The sequence below is a fragment of the Adelges cooleyi genome, unplaced genomic scaffold (genome assembly GCF_023614345.1).
Source record: "Adelges cooleyi isolate 19-005CV unplaced genomic scaffold, UGA_ACOO_1.1 ACOO_flye_CR_arks_rails_tigmint_CR_PRNA_574, whole genome shotgun sequence".
NCBI classification, from domain to species: Eukaryota; Metazoa; Arthropoda; class Insecta; order Hemiptera; family Adelgidae; genus Adelges; species Adelges cooleyi.
In genome coordinates, this window is record NW_026096268.1 from 10,713,078 (window position 1) to 10,732,755 (window position 19,678).

Here is a 19,678-nt window from a genome sequence, read left to right on the forward strand (position 1 = left end):
CAACCGAGCTTCGAATGAGACATTCAGGATGCTTTATGGGTTCAATAAATGGTATTCATTTTTAAAAATTTTAAAACGTTTTAAAAATAGAACTCGCAAAATAATTTCAGATTTAAAATCGGGAGAAAAAATCTTGCTGAATTGATATGTAACATGATTTTTGGTATCTGGCCACACATACGTCCACAGGATGGCCACAGAGTGGCCACTGAGAGGCCGACATGTGACTAAAATCAACATATGGCATGCGACACATAAATTAATGAAAAATAATTCTAAGGACACCTCGAAATTGAAAATAAATTCTATATTATATATTCTAACTGATAATGATGCGCCACTTGCCATATGTTGGTTTCACTCAGCGGCCACTCGGTGGACGCAAGTGTGGTCAGATACCAAAAAATCATGTTACATATCAATTCAACAAGATTTTCTCTCCTGATTTCAAATATGAAATTATTTTTTTCGTAAGACAATTTTTTAATGAGATGCGAGTTCTATTTAAAATAATTTTAAAATTAAAAAAAAATGAATACCATGCATTGTACCCATAGAGCATCCTGAATGTCTCATTTGAAGCTCGGTAGAACTTTACATTACACCCTGTATATATATTATAAAGTTACTCGGTCTAGACTGATTTTATGTGAGTTAATGGTGGCCCATTTTGTTATTACATGTAAGCCTCGTCAAATGAACGAGAAACGCTGCTTTTGACGGCATTGTTTTTCTTTTTTCGCCGACTGATGTTGCAGACTGAAAATTCCCAAATAAATATTAGTCAATATAATATACAGGGTGCTTTATTTAACATCAACACAAATGGTCCCAAAATATAGCTACAAGTTATTTATGTTTTCGGTAAAAAAAAAAAAAAATACAAAGTAATTGCCAAAGTTCACATCAATTTGTCAAACAATACAATAATTAACAATTTTTACCTTTCCTAATGACAATTCCCTAATTGTACTTACGGTTGGACTTGGGTCGAACATAATATATACGAACTACAATATTGGCAAGCACAATTCCGAGTAGTGCCTGCTGCGAGAGTTTTAAAATTGCTTTTCTAAAGGTAATGTTGATTTTATTCGTTGTTCGTGCACATAAATTTCCAACGGGTCTACTGTCTAATGTATATTTATTAGTGTTTAGAGTTTAAAGAGCTCGACATCAGCTTCGGTTAGCAGACTGTTTGAAATGGTAATTGGACGTGGGTAGGTATAAAAAATAAATCCCAAGCCAACTGCCGGAATCGACTTTGTAATTCAAACGCTACGCCGTTTCATTTGCGACGGATCCGATTTCTTGTGAACCCAAAAAGTTTCCATTTCTCCTTTTCCCTGAAAACAAAAACCCAATGGTAATGACACTGTTGGGATATTGGATTTTTTCTTTTTTTGTCCTTGTTTATTTACCTTCACCGCCACGGGTCCTCTGGGTATTAACGCGTACGAGTCATCCGGCAACAGCTGTTGAGTGGTGCAAGATATGTGGATTTTACCGGGCTAAACAAATTATAAAAAAAAAAAAAAAAAAAAACATTAAATTACAAAATATAGCATTTCAATCAGTGGCGCTTGCTCAAACTGATAATATAATATATTTGTATTATGAAATAATTTCTAACAAAAAAAAAAGGCAATGAATTTCGATATGGCGGTTCAACAGATGAAACACAGTCAATATTATGTACTTTCTTGTAGTAGATAGATTGACATAAGATTTAAGATTTCCTGATAGGTTAACTGATTTTGCATTTCTCCAACCAAAAAAATATGTTCTCATTAGACGCTGATAAACATTGTATTTTTAATTTATCCAAACGATATAAAACGTTTTTAATTTTGACTCTGATAGAATTTTAGCACAATATAATCGAACAAGAAATTGTGCACAAACAATTAAATTCAAGTATTGTCTAATATAAATCCAAATTACAAAGATTTAATTGAAATTTATACCATTTGTTCATGCTTGCCTGTGACAACAGCTTGTGTAAAAATAACTTTTTCTAAATTAACAAAGAAATTCCTGGAAAAATTATTATCCAAAATTATGTATATTAGTATGAACAGTTTTTGTTATATTGCCTCCTCCTCCCCCAGCTAAAATTCCTAGCTACATTTGTATTGATCGGCTGCCCGTTATACCTCACTGGTGGTTTGCATCCTGGACGCGGTATTCACCGTGTCGCCGAACAGACAGTAGCGGGGCAACTTCATACCGCAAACGCCGGCGACCACAGGTCCTGAGTGTACACCTGGATGAGTGAAAAAACAATTGAATTAAATTAAAATTTAAGAAAAAAATAATCCCTAATACAATATACCGTTATCGTTACCAATAACCCCCAAAAAAAGTACTAGTAGTAAATTAGCACGACTCCATCAAATGTTTCAAAATTGCACAAATTGTTAGTTGTTTTATGATGCACACATATTGCATAACATATTATTTAACAACAGTTGTACTGTATTATTAGTTTTTAAAATTACAGGATTGAGTATAAGAAATTCAAGTGGCTTAGTAATTATTGCTATTCCGGTTAGGTTAGCTTAAAAATTAAGTATACAGTTTAAACCATTAAACATAGAGACAGAACTATCCTCGTTGTTTGAATCTACAAAAAGTATATCTTAATATCATATACTATTTGAAAGAAAAATTGTTCAATTCTTATTTTCATCATAATAACTAATATAATAATTGTAAAATGTAAAAATACTTAAATGCCTAGCTAAATTGTTGAGAACAGCAACTAAAAAACCCATATTTATGTTTCAATATTTGAACTAAGTTTTATTGTAACTTAAAAAAAAAATAATTTACTATAACTTAAACGGAGTTATCTGTAAATATATAAATAATAATTATTTATTAAAACAAAATAATTGTATTTTACGTTTAATACTTTGATTATGCTGAACTCAAAAAGTATTCAACCAATTTATATTCGCAAGTTTGAATTTAGTTATTTATTTCACAGTAAACACAAATTTATTTTCACCAAAAGTTATGTCGTTTCATTGGAAATCTCAATTAAAATCTCCAAGTGCCTACCCTTTGACTCTTTACAACCCCAACAGCAATTATTAAGTTCAAAATCACTTTTCCGAGTAATTTTCCGAGCGACTACTAAAATATTATCAAGTTTTGCAATTAATTTTTTGTTTATTATTTCCAAAAAAAAAAGAACTTTATATTGCCGGGGCAAACGAGACGCATACTTCGGAAATAAAATAATGAAAATGTTTTATTTTTGAGTCCACTCGGGTTAAGTTTGATACGGATAAAATGATTGGGAAACGGGCGAAATGAGAAAATCGAAGAAATGGTATATAACTAATATCTATGTATACAGTTGGTAGTTTAATAAAACTTTCTTGGAACTATAATTTTATAGTCTTAGCAGACCAAACGGTTACATACATATATATATATAATGTGTGTTTGTTTCTTTGGAAATAGATAGTGAGCTCTTAAACTTGGACGGATTCGTCCGGACGATAATTCCGGATAGTTTATTTCGTTGTTTTTTTCTCTCGTTCTTTTGACATTATTTATATTATTATCATACCGATTTTTATAGTTATCCTTATGTTGTCGGGAAACTGCAAATCGCTGATGGTCTCTGCAAACTCCAAACTTAAATCGATAACGTTTTGGGCATGTTCGTCGGTATACTCTGGGGCGCCACTGACAGCCATGTATACTTGATTGACAGTTTCTACCTGGTGCACACAATACAATGTACATGTACACGAGTATATGGAATAATAAATTACACGTGAAATTAATTATAACACTTAAGGTGATTTATTACACTTAAGATGACGCCACGTCGCGCCAAAAACACAAGTAAGCATAAATTATCTGTACACATCTCTGAATAAATTATTGTTATTAATGTCATACTAACATTTTGTAGATTTTAATAGAAGAATTCCGAGATTGTTAATCGGTTGTGTACAAACTTTAAAACAGTGGAGGAGAATCAAATTTTGAAAGAGATGTAACCTGGCCCAATTTTAGTTTTCAACACAAGCTCTTTTTCCACGAGGACAGACTTTGTCACGGTTTTCAAACAAACAAAGGACCAAATAAATACATCAAAATGAATCCTACGACGCAGGTTTTTTTTTTATTGTTGTTTAACGTTTCCATGTTACCTTTTTTTTATTAGATCTCTGAACGGTAAACACCAAGCTTATGTACATGGCAGGCGAGCCAGTTGGTTATTTGATTAAAAAACACAGCCGGTACTGTCAAATTAAATATTAGGATTTCAGTCAAGTCTATGGCGAAAGTGTGTTCTTTTTTTTTTTATTCTACAAGCTAAATGTGCATTTTATATTCATCCCTTAGTACGACGAGACGACAGGGCGGGTCTGGGAAAAGAAACAAACGGTGGAAAATTATATGAAATATTTACAGCAGCTGCTGTACAATTAGCATTCAGGGTACGAGACACGCTTTTAATTTAATAGCACACTCCGTATAAAGTCTCATCAAGTCACGGCAAGCCGGCAAATACACCCTTCGGGGTTGGCTTTCGTCGTTTATATTTGTGTATATATAAATACCGAGAAGGATTTCTAACAGCTCGGGCCATTTGGAAAAATGGTAATGCAATAAACGAAAAGCAAACAGAAAGTAAATTAAATTAATTCGGTCCAAAGCGGGGCTTGTGCGTCACAGCAAGACGCGTTGAACTTTCTTAAACGAATCACTTAACAATAAACGCCATCAGCGCTTGGCCAGACGGTGAACTTGTTTGTTCATGTTTAATGCGATTATCCGAAGACCGTTTACAAAATAAACGCATTTAGCCAGAGCACGTCTTAAATTACACGGAAAAATCATTGTGGAAATTTCCCGGAAACTTCGGAAGCGTCTTAACGAAACGCCAGAAATCTCATACTAAAGCCACTGTTGTCGAACAGCGTAAACTCGTTTAAAACCCATTCAACGTCAGCGCCGGATTTTGTACATAATTTAATTATTTTCAATTTCGGTACATTGGCCGAGTGTGGTGGAAATAGCGACGGCACAGTCTCTAAAGTGTCGAGTCAAAAATAAAATTAAACAGGCAGCATATTCGGGCCGGAGAGGAAAGCCAAAAGTCACAAGTCTTGATGATAAACGTCCATGTTGCTATGCTAATATTAATATTAATATATTTCTTACCTGTCCCGAGTATAACAATGAAAATAATTCTTATCACTACCTACTTTTTTTTAGGCCTTCGAAACAGAAAAAATTATTTCAATGACAAACTATTTTTAGTAAGGTATAGACTAGCTAAACAATGTGTTAAAAAATTATGTATAAATCGTTTATATAAACCGAAACGTTAAAAGAAAGAAAAATAAATTGCCAAATAATAACTAACTGGCAAATTAATTATTAAATAATACAATCACTTATCACATATTATCTTAATAACCAATAAGAACGTTGGAATCAAGGTAACCGCTTTGGTAACCCAACTAACGTTTTGTTAACTTAACTATGATGGGATTTAACAGTAATAATGTTATGGTGAATCTTATTTCATTGAACCAGACGTTAAATTTAAATGAATTGTTAACACTAACATTATGTTAAGAGTGTATTTAACAATAGTTGGTAAAACCTGCTGAACACATTATACGGAATTTTTACCTTATAAACGTGAAAACGATCCGTCAGTGCGTCGAAGCAACTGAAAACCGTGTTCATACATTCGACCACGCTCATTACGCCTTGGATTGTCGATTGCGGGTTTAAGCCTTCGACTTCGCAAAACATCACGGACACCATGTTGAACGTCTAGTAATATAACGGTAATAAGTGCAATTTATATAGCAAACCTATAGTTTTGTTTTAGAAACATTGTCTAATGCCCGGTTGCACCAAACGGAAATGTGCGTTATCAGCAGTATGAATTAATAATTTTATCATACCGGGTCTAATCAACGATAAACTGATAACGCACATTTCCGTTATCACCACTTTAACGCAAAACATTGATAACAAAATTTAACTATACATACATTTTTAACAACAGATCAAATTTAAAACATGGTTTATGCAACAGTATTTATTTTAACTCCAATTAAACGAGTTTATCTCTATGTAAATATTTGGTGCAACCCGGCATTAGACGGACAGGGTGGCAGGGAGAAGGATGATCTCACCTTGCAAGTTTCCATGGTGCTGTGTCCGTTTTGCAATTGATCGGCCACGATTTTGGGCAACATGGAGTACAAAAGATAATCGCCTTTTCTCTTCCACCGGTCCAGCTGGTCGTAGTTGTCTTCAAGATCCTGCGACCACTGTTCTGCCCGTTCGAACATAAGCTCCAACCTAAACACACACACACACACACAAACGCCATAACGATGAAATATGATATTTGACATCAGCCCCAAGTACCTAACCCCCCCCCATGTAATTCCATACATTACTTACCGCGAACAGTGTTGCCAACCTGCCAACACCAGCTCTCTGCTTAATCCGTGCAAGTTCAGATCGTTCATAAACAAGCCCATGGCTTGCAATTCGTCAAGATTGTTCACTCTTAAAACCATAATATATATATATACATATCAAATTTCATGCCGGAAATAATAGTTTTCGGGCAAGAGTAGTACAAAATATACGCATAAGCCGGGATTTGCCGGATTTGCCTTGCTACGCTATAGTAATATAATACCAAAAGAAAATAACTTTTAAAGAAAAACAAAAATCACCTAAACATTGCATAACAAAAATAATTTATGTTTATTGAGACGCTTATATTAGAACAAGGGCCCGATTTCTAATTTTGGTTTTTTGTCAAGAGATATAAAAATTATTTTTTTTTAACGAAAACTTTATAATTTTGCTTAATTTATTACCATTTAACGGGATGATTTAATATATAAAATATTGATTTTTAATTTTAATTTAGCCTAAGGAATTTTGTTAAAATTTGTAAAATTGACCCATTGTTCTAATCAAAATGTTTAAAATTGAAAGTGCATATTTATTTAACAAAAAAAAAAAAACCACTTGTTCTGTGTATGAAATTTAACATTTTTTATTCAATATCATGCACAATATTATATTAACATGCTTTGAGAATATTGCTACACAGTTGTACTTTGGTTTATAAAACAACATTTATTAGGCCCTTTTTCTAGTAAAATAAAATTAGGTTTTCTTATCACAGTACGTTACTCTAGTATGCAATATTCTATCACAATATTAAATTAAAAAAAAAAGAGAAATTATAAAAAAAAAAACAGCATTTTTAAAAAAAAAACCGAATTGGGTCCTTGTTCTAGTAAGTGTCTCAATTGTTTATCTACTAAGCGATAAAAAATAAAACAAGTGGGTTTTCCCCGAATTAAAACCCAGCAGCGTGCATAGAAAATAATCTTAGGGCGGAGGATGTGTTTACATCTAGGAACTTTCTAAAATGTTGTAAACACTTACAATATTAGTATTCATAAAAAAGTACTGATGCTTACAATTTTTTCCCTCAAGGAGTTACAAAAACTTAGATAGTACTACTTTTTCCTAATTGTTTATTACTCAATGAAAATTAAGTAACAAAAAATAATAAGTGAGTCGACGAATCGGTTTGATATCTAATACAAATTTTAATATTTAGTGTAGTTTTTCTTACTTTAAATTGTTAAGTCGTTTCTATGATACAAGTATTGATTATAATAATTGTTTTTTTTTTTAATGTTTGTATTCTTACTTCATGACTAGTTGAATGGGATAAAAACCAGCAAGAATAAAAAGTGTTCATTTTTTTTTTTTTATAAATAAGGGTTAATAAGATAGATTTTATCCTGTTTCTAAAATAATCAATTATTTGTCGTAGGAAAATGTTGAAAATAGTACAATTTAAATTCATACATTATATCATGTTATTGTTTACTCATTAACAGTTCAGGGTGTGTAGAAGCGACAAAGCCTCTTGGGCCCTGGGGTCTCATAATTTTGGTCAGCTTATAATTAACCATCATAATATACAATTCTGGTACCTAGTTCCACTTATTATAATTATTTATGTAAACTCCATTGAGTATGGTCGTTAATAATTATTACCCAATAGAACTTTAATAACACATGGCAATTAACCCTTGGACTGCATGTATATCAAACAATATATTTATAGAAGAAAATGTATTTGAAATACTAAAACTTTGTAAACAAAAATATTGAACGCGCATTAAACAAATTAAAGTGTTCTTTTTTCTTTTTTTTTTTTGTGATTTAACAGTTAACACGACGTGCCAACCGTTAAGTTTTATTTGGAATAACAAATTTAATTATATTGAAAAAGTTTCCTTTTGTAATGTACGGAAAACGTTGATTTAATCTAATTAGAAATCAATAAGTTTAATTGCATTCGAAAATGATCAATGGAGAAAAAAATAAACAAAATGGCGCATATTACAGTCTGTTTTTTTTAATTTAATTTACTTCACAGCATACCTACATGAAATTCAATGACGGGCTAGTAGTCTAATTAACCAAAAAAAAAAACATTTTTCAGCTGGGTCTGCAACCACGAAAGAGCATTTTCATGTCTCGTTGAAGTACCGAATAAAATTAGAGTAGTGGTGGAATTAGAGATAATGAAATAGTATATTAACAAACAGTAACAAGCTAGTATCTAAGGTGGTACAAATATTTTAGTGTTTCAATAATATCTGGCCTAAAACAACACATAGGAATACGACCTCTTAAATTATTGAATTTATTTTTCAGTTCTACTTTGTGAATACAACATATCTCTTATCTCTTATCAGATAACACGCGGTAACACTTTTTTCGGTTATGTGCCAGAGCTAATACATGAAAATGTCTAAAAGGTTAATCAGAGGAGACATTAGAGTGACATAGTTGCGTTTGAAAGTGGTTAAATAATAATAATTATTATATTAAAGTACTTGGCTGACTTACACCGGACTGCACAAGAACACCACCACGTCGATTTCCTTAAAGTGTCTCATTTGTCCTTTGAGCAGGATACTCCTGGAACCGTAACTACCTCTTCTGTCCAACGTCGCTGGCAACGGGCTAACAGATTTTTTTTCATCTTTAGGTGTACTTTGATTTTTGGACAGCAGAACATGAGTGCACCGCAGGACTTCCAGTTCGAACGTCACCGAAGTCAAGTACATAAGCTATAATATATGGCAAGAAAAAAATGTTGTTTATATACCTATTATTATCACACAAGAGAGCCCAAAAGACACAGTATACGAGATAAAGCAATTTCTGGAAGCGAAAACGCCGTTCTGAATTTAATTTCAAACGGGAAAATAGTTTCGAAATATTTCGAAACGCATTTGTCGAAAACGTCTGCGACAAAACTTGCTTATAATAATTATATATATAAACGGGGAAACGTCGGAATGGTGTTTCGTTGTTCTTATGGCGAAGAAATGCGTGCCGGATACCAACTGAGAGGAATGCCGACTGAATACCGTTAACTTAGACCAGGTGAAAATTCATCAGGGTGCACGTGGCATTTATAATAATAATAATAATACCGTGTTGGACTAGCCCCGGTTAAACCTACCATGAAACTATTTAGATTGTACCTCGAAAGCGCCAACGATTTGTTGTCTTAAAAGAACACATTTCATTTTGGGGGCCCTAAATTAAAAAAATAAAAATTTTCAGCAGCATGTATGCATTAAAATACCAATTAATAATATACCAATACAAAATAGTACTGTAATTAAGAACTATGAAAATGTATGGACCAAAATGTATGCGTTTGCACTGAACGAACTGATATCATTTCTATTAAAATTAACTGTGCACTAATGCCGGGTTGCACCAAATATTTACACACTCGTTCAACTGGAGTTGAAATAAATTCTGTTGCATAAACCATGTTTTAAATTTGATCTGTTGTTAAAAATGTTTGTGTAGTTAAATTTTGTTATCAACGTTTAGCGTTAAAATGGTGATAATGGAAATGTCCGTTATCAGTTTATCGTTGATTAGACCCGGTATGATAATAACATTAATTCCTACTGCTGATACCATTCATCCGGTAACCGGTATACCGGTAATAACCTGAATATAAAACAACGATTGAGCAACACAAAATATGTTAATTTAACAGAAGATAACGACACGTTTGATACAACCGGGCATAAATATGTCTAATTTTTTATAAAAATTTATTTCTCTGGGTATTAATAATGACATAGTATTTTATGCTGCCGGGGTTCAATCATTAGTGCGGAATAACACTAATCTAATTTGTACTGTGACTTTGGAAGCAATCAAGCCGTTTGCACATCTGTCACTGACAGCCGGCCGATCTTAATGAGTTCCGCCGAGCAGCGTTTACACTAAATTAGACTGTACAAGAGAGAGATAGAATGACAGAGAGATACATAATTGGAAATTCGGTTCGTTACACTCCCGTGTCTGTTCATTTGGAGCTTCGGGCTGTGCAGAATTTGTAAGGAATGTGGTGGGAATACTATGCTGCTTAATGAAGGAACATCGGAAATCGTACGACTGAATTCCGAATGGAATCGAATCCATTATGGACACCTCATTTGCCAAGGAAATGCGGATTTCAAAACCGTTCGACGTGTCTCGTTAAACGACTGCGATTACTAACACGGCCGTTCACCGTGAACTGTGCTAACGTTATTCAAACCAAGTCAATCAGAAGTTAAATGGGGTATTTCTACAACAGACTATATCCGTCACCCTCGCTATGTATTTTAACACATTTATCTCGTTTTCCGGTAACGTAAAATGTTTCAATTCTATTCTCAAAAAAACCTTAGTATGCTTTGGCTATGTTTGCTACACATCTAATGGCCGGTTCGGTGCTTCCATATCTCTTTTGTATCAGTGTAATAAATATAGCTGTATCACATTTGGAACGTGGGTAGGTTGGGTTCGTAGTACTGTACAATATTAATTATAGAGAAGTCTTCTGAAGTTAGTTTCAAATAGAATTCCCATAAGCATACGTCTTTACAGGTATGTAATATGTTAAAACATTATGGCCGGGTATTAAGGCTAATACTGTAAGGGTAGACTGTAATAATTTTGTCGGTGTACTGTGACATAAAAAAGTTACACCTGGGCTTATGTCGAAACTTGGAACATTAAAAGGTAATTGGGTTTTCATCTAGGGACATTGTCGATGGTTTAATAAATTTCCAAACCAACTTACGCCATTAAACCGCGTTCTACATTATTAGGGTTTCAGTATCATTGTTATGTTTGGCCATTAAACCGAAAGTTACGCCAGGTTTATTACATATATATATATATATATATATATTATATATATATAAATTTTATCCTTAATAATCTACCTTGTTAAGAGTTACAAATTAATCGACTAGTAGTCTGGCAAAGACCTGTAGAGATAATAAATTATACCGTAAATGGTATTCATTTTTTTTAAATTTTTAAATTATTTAAAATAGAACTCGTATCTCATTAAAAAATTGTCTTACGCAAAAAATAATTTCAGATTTGAAGTCGGGAAAAAAAATCTAGTTTAATTGATATGTAACATGATTTTTTGGTATCTGGCCACATTTGCGTCCACCGAGTGGCCACTGGGTGGCCGGCATTAGACCAAAACCACCATATGGCAAGTGACAACATCATTATCAGTTAGAACTTTGTTCTCAATTTCGAGGTGTCCTTAGAATATTATTTTATATTAATTTATCTGTCGCATGCCATATGTTGGTTTTAGTCACATGCCGGCCACTAAGTGGACACCCCGTGGACCTATGTGTGGCCAGATAACAAAAAATCATGTCCCGTATCAATTCGACTAGATTTTTTCTCCTGATTTCAAATCGGAAATTATTTTTGAAGCATCCTGAATGTCTCTCGTTTGAAGCCCGGTAGAACTTTACATTACACCCTGTACATATAGTTCAGTGGTTAAAAATGATTATTATTATTATTATAGATCATGCTCACGTTCGGCCAGGTGAACGGTATGTCTCTGGGTCGTCGGAGTATCAAGTGTTCGACAATCGGATGACCGCGAACTTCTTCCAGCGTGACGCCCCATACGCTTAACAGTTTTTCGCCGGCATCCATGATGCGAATGTCCCGGTCGATGATCACCCCGAACGGGAACAGCCGAAGCAGCACCGCGATGGGTATTGGCGGCAGCTGAAGCCTCTCGATGGTTTGCACGGCCGCGTTTTGGTCGACGAAATGGCTATTGTCAAAGTCCAAACGGAACTTGACCAGAATGTTTTGCGAACCGGCTGGCATCGCCGGAGCGCTCGTATGCTCTTCCTGAAGTACGCGGATCTTGAGTTTGGTGTGGTACACGTCTTTGGCGATCTCGTCCAATTGGCCTGTCGCCAAAAATAATATTGGGGTTATAGTAGCAAAAGAACACAAACCGTTTCCCATAACGTTAGAAAAATCAGGGTCTCAGACCGGATCAATTGACACCGGTGTATGAATTATGGACCTGAGCTGAACACCATACACAATTTCAAAGGTAAGGTTTTAGCCGATTTGTTTCAATTTGATTGATTCTTCTTCGGTCCACTCATACTGACTTATTTTACTATATAATTTTCATCTGTTCTTGCAACATGCCTAAATCATCACAACCCGTTTTCTTTGCTATTTTCTCTGCTATTGGTGCGACAATCTTTCTCTTATTCTACCTAACCTAGTCACTCCAAACATCCGTCTTAACGTTCTCATTTCAGCCACTTCCATTTTCCCTCCGTATTTCTTATACATTTCCCAACACTCGCTTCCATACACCTGTGCTGGCTTTGTGATCGTTGTATAAACTTTTCCTTTCACTCTGAACAGCATCTTTCTGTCACACAACATCCATGTTGGCGAACATACTCTTGTTCGGTGTAGGGTAAATATTCCCAACATCAAACTATTTAAACTTAAAAATTAATTTTTAGGAATCATTTTACACAAAGATCTAAAAGTATCAAAAATTTTGTTTTGTGGACTGCGATACTTAAAAATGAAACAGATCTCATCTACAATAAACCGAATTTTTAAAGTGAACTGATCAGGATCAGTTAATTTTCTTTTCAGGTATTTTTTCAACATAAATAAGATTATATTAAGTCACAAGTTAAGACACATGATTTGTGTAAAATAACTAATAAGACTTGATTATAAAAAATAAAGGAATGAAGTACTCCCTTGAATGAAGTTACACCGAAGTACTCCCTCATGACATAGACACGTCTTAGCAAGGGATAATTTTCGCTTTCTCCTTCGGTGCCATACCCTGCTACAAATTAAGGTCTATTATGCATATTATTATAATGTTTATTGGGGAAACACAACTCGGGCAATAAAACGTGAAGATAACACTATGACGTTGATAACGGTACTGTGGTTAGTTTCATGACTTGAAATGAAGAAGTTTTGTACATTGTTGTTTGCAGTATTATAATTTTAGTAATTTGCCGTTATCGCGACTGCCTCGAATGACGGGTAGGACTATATTATCTAAATGCTAACCTTATATAGCTGCAGGGACTACCGGTTTCAACTGTGTAACTTTTCGAGTTTAATCTAACAAGAGTCGGTCGGTGAAGTCCGTAAAACTTGAAAAAGTAAATACAGAGGTGAATTCGCGGAATTACCACAGCCGATATAAGGCTTAGCTAAAGTTTAGATGAAAATCCCACCACATAACAGCAAGTCATGTTCGTGTGGCCATAAAGCGAAACTGTTACGGGTAAACACACTTTTGTATAGTACAATGTGAAACTTTTCCGGCGTGCAAGCTGGAAATAACGTCGAATAGACTTGTAATTCGTTTTTTTTCAACGTACTTACTGTTCACGCTTTGCCGGTGGAAGAAAAGCACTTAACCAAGTTGTTGCGAGAGATGAGATAATATTCTAACACGAAGAAGAGAAGGCATAATGTAATATAGTCGCTCAAGCAATTGTGTGAAGTAATAAGCTGAGAGCGAAAAAGTGAAAAGGCCCAAATTAGGTTTGTTATATTTTATGAGCTAGACAAAAACCGTATGTTAGGTTCTCAAAGAAGGTAGGTATATTGAGTAATTCTAACAATATATGTAAGATAGTGTGTAAGTTTTTGAATAATTGCTATTGGAGAAAACTAATCTAAAGTTGGACAATACTAATTTAAGCAATTAGAGTTAAAGTTTAGCAATGAGAAAGTCGCGAAAAATGGTCAAGTTGTCCAAGCTGTCAAGTTTGGTCAGCAAGGTAATGGAGAAATTGTTAATTCAGGTCTTAAATCCAGAATAAGTATACAAGAGGTAGCTTAGGAGTTGTGTCTATGTCAGGTAAGACGGAAAACAGTAGATTAAAAAAAATGGGTTCGGCATGTTAATAAAAAAGATGTGATACACTATTTTTGAGTTACTACAGCTTATTCTCAAAAGTGATTCGTTTCGGCTCTGTAGGTAATATTCTGCAATGCAACTATATTTAATTTTAAACTTTGCCAAGGCTAAATAGTGGTAATAATTATTAAGCTACATCTCCGCATCGCTGGTTTTTATGTCGTCTCATACTCATCCGCATAATATACAACAATACAATCAACAAAGTACAAGCCAAAACGAGTAATTGCGTTAAACATGACGGTACAATATATGTATGAAAGGAGCTTTTATCTTTGTTTCTCGACGCGTTAGATCGAAATTTGTAAGTTAAATTATTATACAACGAGCAGGTTTGACAGTGTGCATTATTATTATCTGTCACTGCCACATTACGGTTAATACAATAATAACCGGCGGCGGTGAATATTTCACACATCGAAACATACGGGTACTCTCGTCAAGTATGATAATTATACGGCTACCACCGATTACATAACATACAAATATCTGGGAAATTCGAATGGAGGTAGCAGAGCAAATGTAATTTGCATGTGTATACAACTTGTACGGCTTCGATACGAGACTCGTCGGCAAACACACACGATCAAAGTTTGCACACAATAAGCATATTCCTCATCGAGTGGAATACATTTAGAAGCTGTACACGTTCAACCGACTGGAATCGCTTTACCGTTCGTTCGACATAATAATATATATTATTGTGTACGGTTTATTTACCAGCAGAATTCAGAGTGGAATAGGTAAACCGATATTAGTATTTGTACAGCCCACAGCGTGATTGATCTTGTGGATATTAGCGTTGGCGTGACTGATAACAAACCAAAAAGGGAGTCTAATGTATCCAATGTTTGTTCAGAGGGCTTTCCTCGATTAACGGCACGGGAATGGCCAAAAGCAACTTTAATAAAATATGTGTACCGACGGATTTGTCGACGGTTTGCTGATCACGGTCGTTCTGGGTCAAAGGAGACGTTTTCCATGACGTCATTGCTCATAACTCTGAAGAAAAATGTGCACAGCTGCCTGTGCGAGGAATAATAAATCGTTGGTATGGTTGAGTAATTTGTGTTTCAACGTTTTTGCAATTCCGTTTTTAGCGACGGCACCGAAGTTTAGACAAAAATTTAATTAAATAATAATACCTGCCTGCGTTTATAAAGTCTTGACGATGCTGAGAATCGGACAGCTTTCTAAAATTCTCGACCATTATTACTATTTCCCAGGTGCCTCTAGATCTTCATTATACACATTTTATTATTCATATTTCCACAACGAGAATGTCAAGTATTTGTTTTACACCGAAATTAGGAACGGACGCAACACAGTTTTTGTACTAGTATTATTATAAGGAGCTTTAAAGCAAGCCGGATTCATGTTGTACCCTCAGTGTATATATTATAAAGTGCTATAAATTAACTAGCATAACTTCCAGTTTTCCCGGTACGGATAGAGTATTATAATAATATATACTAAGCCTCCGCTTTGTTATAATCATTTAAAATATTAACGTCGTCTGAAGTACAGTAGGATTATTCTTGGTTATATAGTAGTATGTACTTTATGTATAATAATATACTAAATGCGAAAAATTATCAGAATATAGCAGAATATTGTTGAATAAAAAAATGTAATATTATCGCGCAATAATCAATATTTTATGTGTAAGCACTACTACTTAAGTAGCAGGAAAATTTTTAAGTATGTTTTTTGTGTACAAATGGACACTGAGTCAAGATTAGTTTTACACCCAGTAAAGAAATAATTGACCCACTAGATTTCCTCTATCCAAATAATGATAGTCTAGGAGGAGGGTACAGGTGTAAAGTGAAGTTAAAAATATCTGATATGAAAAAACCGGTCATTGTGAACTATTTTACAATCGTACAATAGTCCTTGGCTGTATCTTCTGACAGAAATAAATGTACTGTACTGTAGCTGAAGAAAAATGACTACAATTAGATATTACTTTAAGGAAAAATTCAAATGGTAGGTATAGGTAGGTAAAAGGTAGGTATAGCATTTATAAATATTCTGTGGTGTTGTTTATTGATAATTAAATACTATGCTTTGAACTTAAGCATACTATGAAGTAAAATATTAAAAGTTGTATGCCGGGTTGCACCAAATATTTACACAGAGATAAACTCGTTTAACTGGGGTTAAAATCAATTTTTGTTGCATAAACCGTGTTTGAAAGTTTATCTGTTGTTAAAAATGTATGTATAGTTAAATTTTATTATCAATATTTTGCGTTAAAGTGGTGATAATGGAAATGTGCGTTATCATTTTATCATTGATTAGACCCTGTATGATAATAATATCAACTCCTATTGGTGATACCATTTATTCGATAACCAGTACACTGGTAATAACCTGAATATAAAACAACGTTTTAGCAACACTTGTAAATTTAACATAAGTTAGTTTATTACGGTGGTAAATAATTTACCAATAGATAACGTCAAGTCTGGTGCAACCGGGCATTAATATCAGTGTTAATAAGTAGTATGACTTTTTAAATATTAATACATTTATGTAGGTTATAAAGTCTGGTAAGTGGTGTATTCTGATTTTGAAGAAGTTTTAAGGGGAGTAAAACACAGCGAACCCCTTTTATGTACATACGAGGTAGTCTTTCTCGATTATTTTCAAACTGAAATGTACAAACACGCGGTCACACTTAACTACCTTCTCATTCGTCGAACCTATCGTGTAACCGTTTCTACCCTGCCAGTGTTTAAATCGATATTTGTTTGGCGGCCAGGGATCCGCCGAGTACTCGAACAACGGGAGAGCCTAAGGAGCTAACCAATGTATACTTACGGTGTACTTACCCATGAAATATTGCGTGAACCCTTGTCTGGTGCTCCGGTACACGAGCACGCACCCTTGTCGGTCCACGTGCGACATGTACATGGAGGGGCTCTTCATTTTCGGATAGGCGAATCTCATTTGCAAATGAAGGTTGTCCACGTTTTTCAGGAACTCGCAGAAGTACCGACCGGTCGCCCTGATTGGCGCGTCGTATCCCAAGTTGCTGAAAAACCGCACAAAGCACCGGCCAAAGTAACGCATAAAGCTGTCGGCGGTCGGTTCCTGGTCTTCCGGTTCCTCGGGGTCGGTGAGGACGACGGCCGCGGCTTCCGCCAGATTGGGCATCAGGGAATCCGGATATATGTGATGTGTATTGAAAACGGTCCACTTGCACTTGGTCAGCTTGACGATTTGGCGCCACGCGTTTTCCCCATACTCCAGCTGCGGCGAGACGACAATTTTTTTAATTTAAACGCATGCACGTTTAACAATTACAAAATATGTTTCATATGAGGCGCTCAGATGCCAAACCGATTAACTCCACTTTTTTTCAAATCGCGAAAAATAGCACGGTTGGATTAAAAGAGTGTATAATTTTCAGTGGCCGAGATATATGTGATATACGCAAGAGTTAGTGCGCTAAGAAAAATGGCAATTATACTTACATACATTGTTTCAAATAACTTTAACGGCCTGTCCTGAACAATTTCATTTTATGGGGTTAATCAGTTTGGCTTTTGAGCGCCTCGTATAAAACCACCGTAGAAGTCAATAAGTTTATAAGGGCTAACACAGTAACTGTCACCGAAGCAGACACTACTGTAGACAAAACATATTTATTCAAAATGTTTGCAACGTAATGTGTATGTAAATATTATACGAATGTTATTTCTGTGTATTAGGAGCAGCGGTAACAGCTATGAAAGATTTTTGTAATGTCGAAAATTTGGGATTTACCGGATTTTTTTTATAAAGTTGAACAGAATAATTTATTCCGTTTCTATTAATTCCATTTCCGTACATATAAAAATCCTCTTGCAAACAGATGTGATACTCGACAGGGATATTTCTTGCCAATGAGTCACCTAACAAAGAAAACCGGGGTTTTTTTTTAAAAACAAAAAATCATGTTAAATGTGTTTTAGCTTCGAAGCGAAAGTGTCTCTTAAACCGGCGGATCGATTTTTTAATGTAGATTAGAAATCATACCCAAACATTTTTTTATTAGGCACAAAAATGAAAATTTTTATTGTTTGGCATACTATTTAGATACATTTTCTTTTTAACACTTTTGAAAAATTCCTTAAGCTAAATTAAAATTAAATATTAATACTTTATAAATAATGCAACTTATTAATTGGTAATAAAGTAGGCAAAATTATATAAAGTTTTCGTTAAAAACCAAATTTACCAAGAAAAATCAATTTTTGAGTCTCCTGAAAAAAAAACAATATTTGAAAATCTATTGTATCTATTTATTACGGAGTGCACTATCTGATTTTATGCAATCTGCAGTTTAACATTCCATCAATATAATATTAGCTAATCACTATTACTTTATGGCCCGGACCTGTTGGTCACGGATCGGACAACAGCCGCATCTTTGGAATCGTATAACAATAATAGTGTTATATAACTTATTATTATCATGCACAGGCGACAATGGACGATTGGCATTGCGGTCACGTTACGGTGCTCGGCCGGGAATACACAATCTATCGGACGAATCGAATCAGACCGGCGTGGGTGTACCATACATATTACATTCGAGTGTGTGTGTGTGTGTGTGCTATAGCCGACCGACCGACCGATGAGGAAAGGGGAAAGGATAAGGGGGGCGCAAAAAAGGAGAAAAATTAGGGATTACCGGGAAGTTTTGCCGCAATCTCGAGGAATACCGCATAAACCTTCCAAGACATTCCCAGAGGCGAGACCAGTATACCAGGTATTGTCCGATCGCCACCCCTTGCCTAGGCGAGATACTAAGAAATTGGCAAACACTCCAGACGTACGTCCCTTCGCAAAACAGGTCACATCTCTCAGGATAAATCATATATATATATATATATAAATTGGGTATTTGTTACCAGCAGAATCCCGCCGAATCGTTACTGACCGAAGACCCCGCAGGAATAATAATAAGTAATAACAACAATAGTGTCGTTGAAAACCGCGCACAAACCTGAATGAAATGCTGTACGCTCTCCAGCAGCATGCCGTACATGATTTCCGATTTATTCGTATCAGCTGTATATATTTTGTTTAAGCTTTAAAAAAAATAAGTACAAGCAAAAAAAAACTTTAGGACCGTGTGAAGCGCGCACCGTGACATCCAGTACACTGGACGCGCCCGTCGTTCTACGAAGCGACCTTATTAAAAAAAAAAAACTCTACACAGGACGTGCAGAAAATTGTTAATTGTCATTATATTATGTTTCTTTATCACACACCAAGGACACGCCATTCGGTTACTGTGTATGG

General features: G+C 34.8%; 1 protein-coding gene across 1 annotated transcript; it reads right to left on the reverse strand.

Annotated features, from left to right (window-relative positions):
* Positions 1 to 653: 653 nt before the first annotated feature.
* On the reverse strand, positions 654 to 19,519 carry LOC126842948 (soluble guanylate cyclase 89Da-like). Its single transcript, XM_050580191.1, has 11 exons — positions 19,380 to 19,519; positions 17,218 to 17,638; positions 11,977 to 12,365; positions 8,953 to 9,176; positions 6,460 to 6,567; positions 6,186 to 6,354; positions 5,671 to 5,817; positions 3,584 to 3,737; positions 2,157 to 2,266; positions 1,422 to 1,511; positions 654 to 1,346 (listed from the first exon to the last, which is right to left on the reverse strand). Exons 1-11 carry the CDS (start codon positions 19,419 to 19,421, stop codon positions 1,272 to 1,274), a joined length of 1,929 nt encoding a protein of 642 aa, XP_050436148.1. The 5' UTR covers positions 19,422 to 19,519; the 3' UTR covers positions 654 to 1,271.
* Between the last annotated feature and the right edge of the window lie 159 nt (positions 19,520 to 19,678).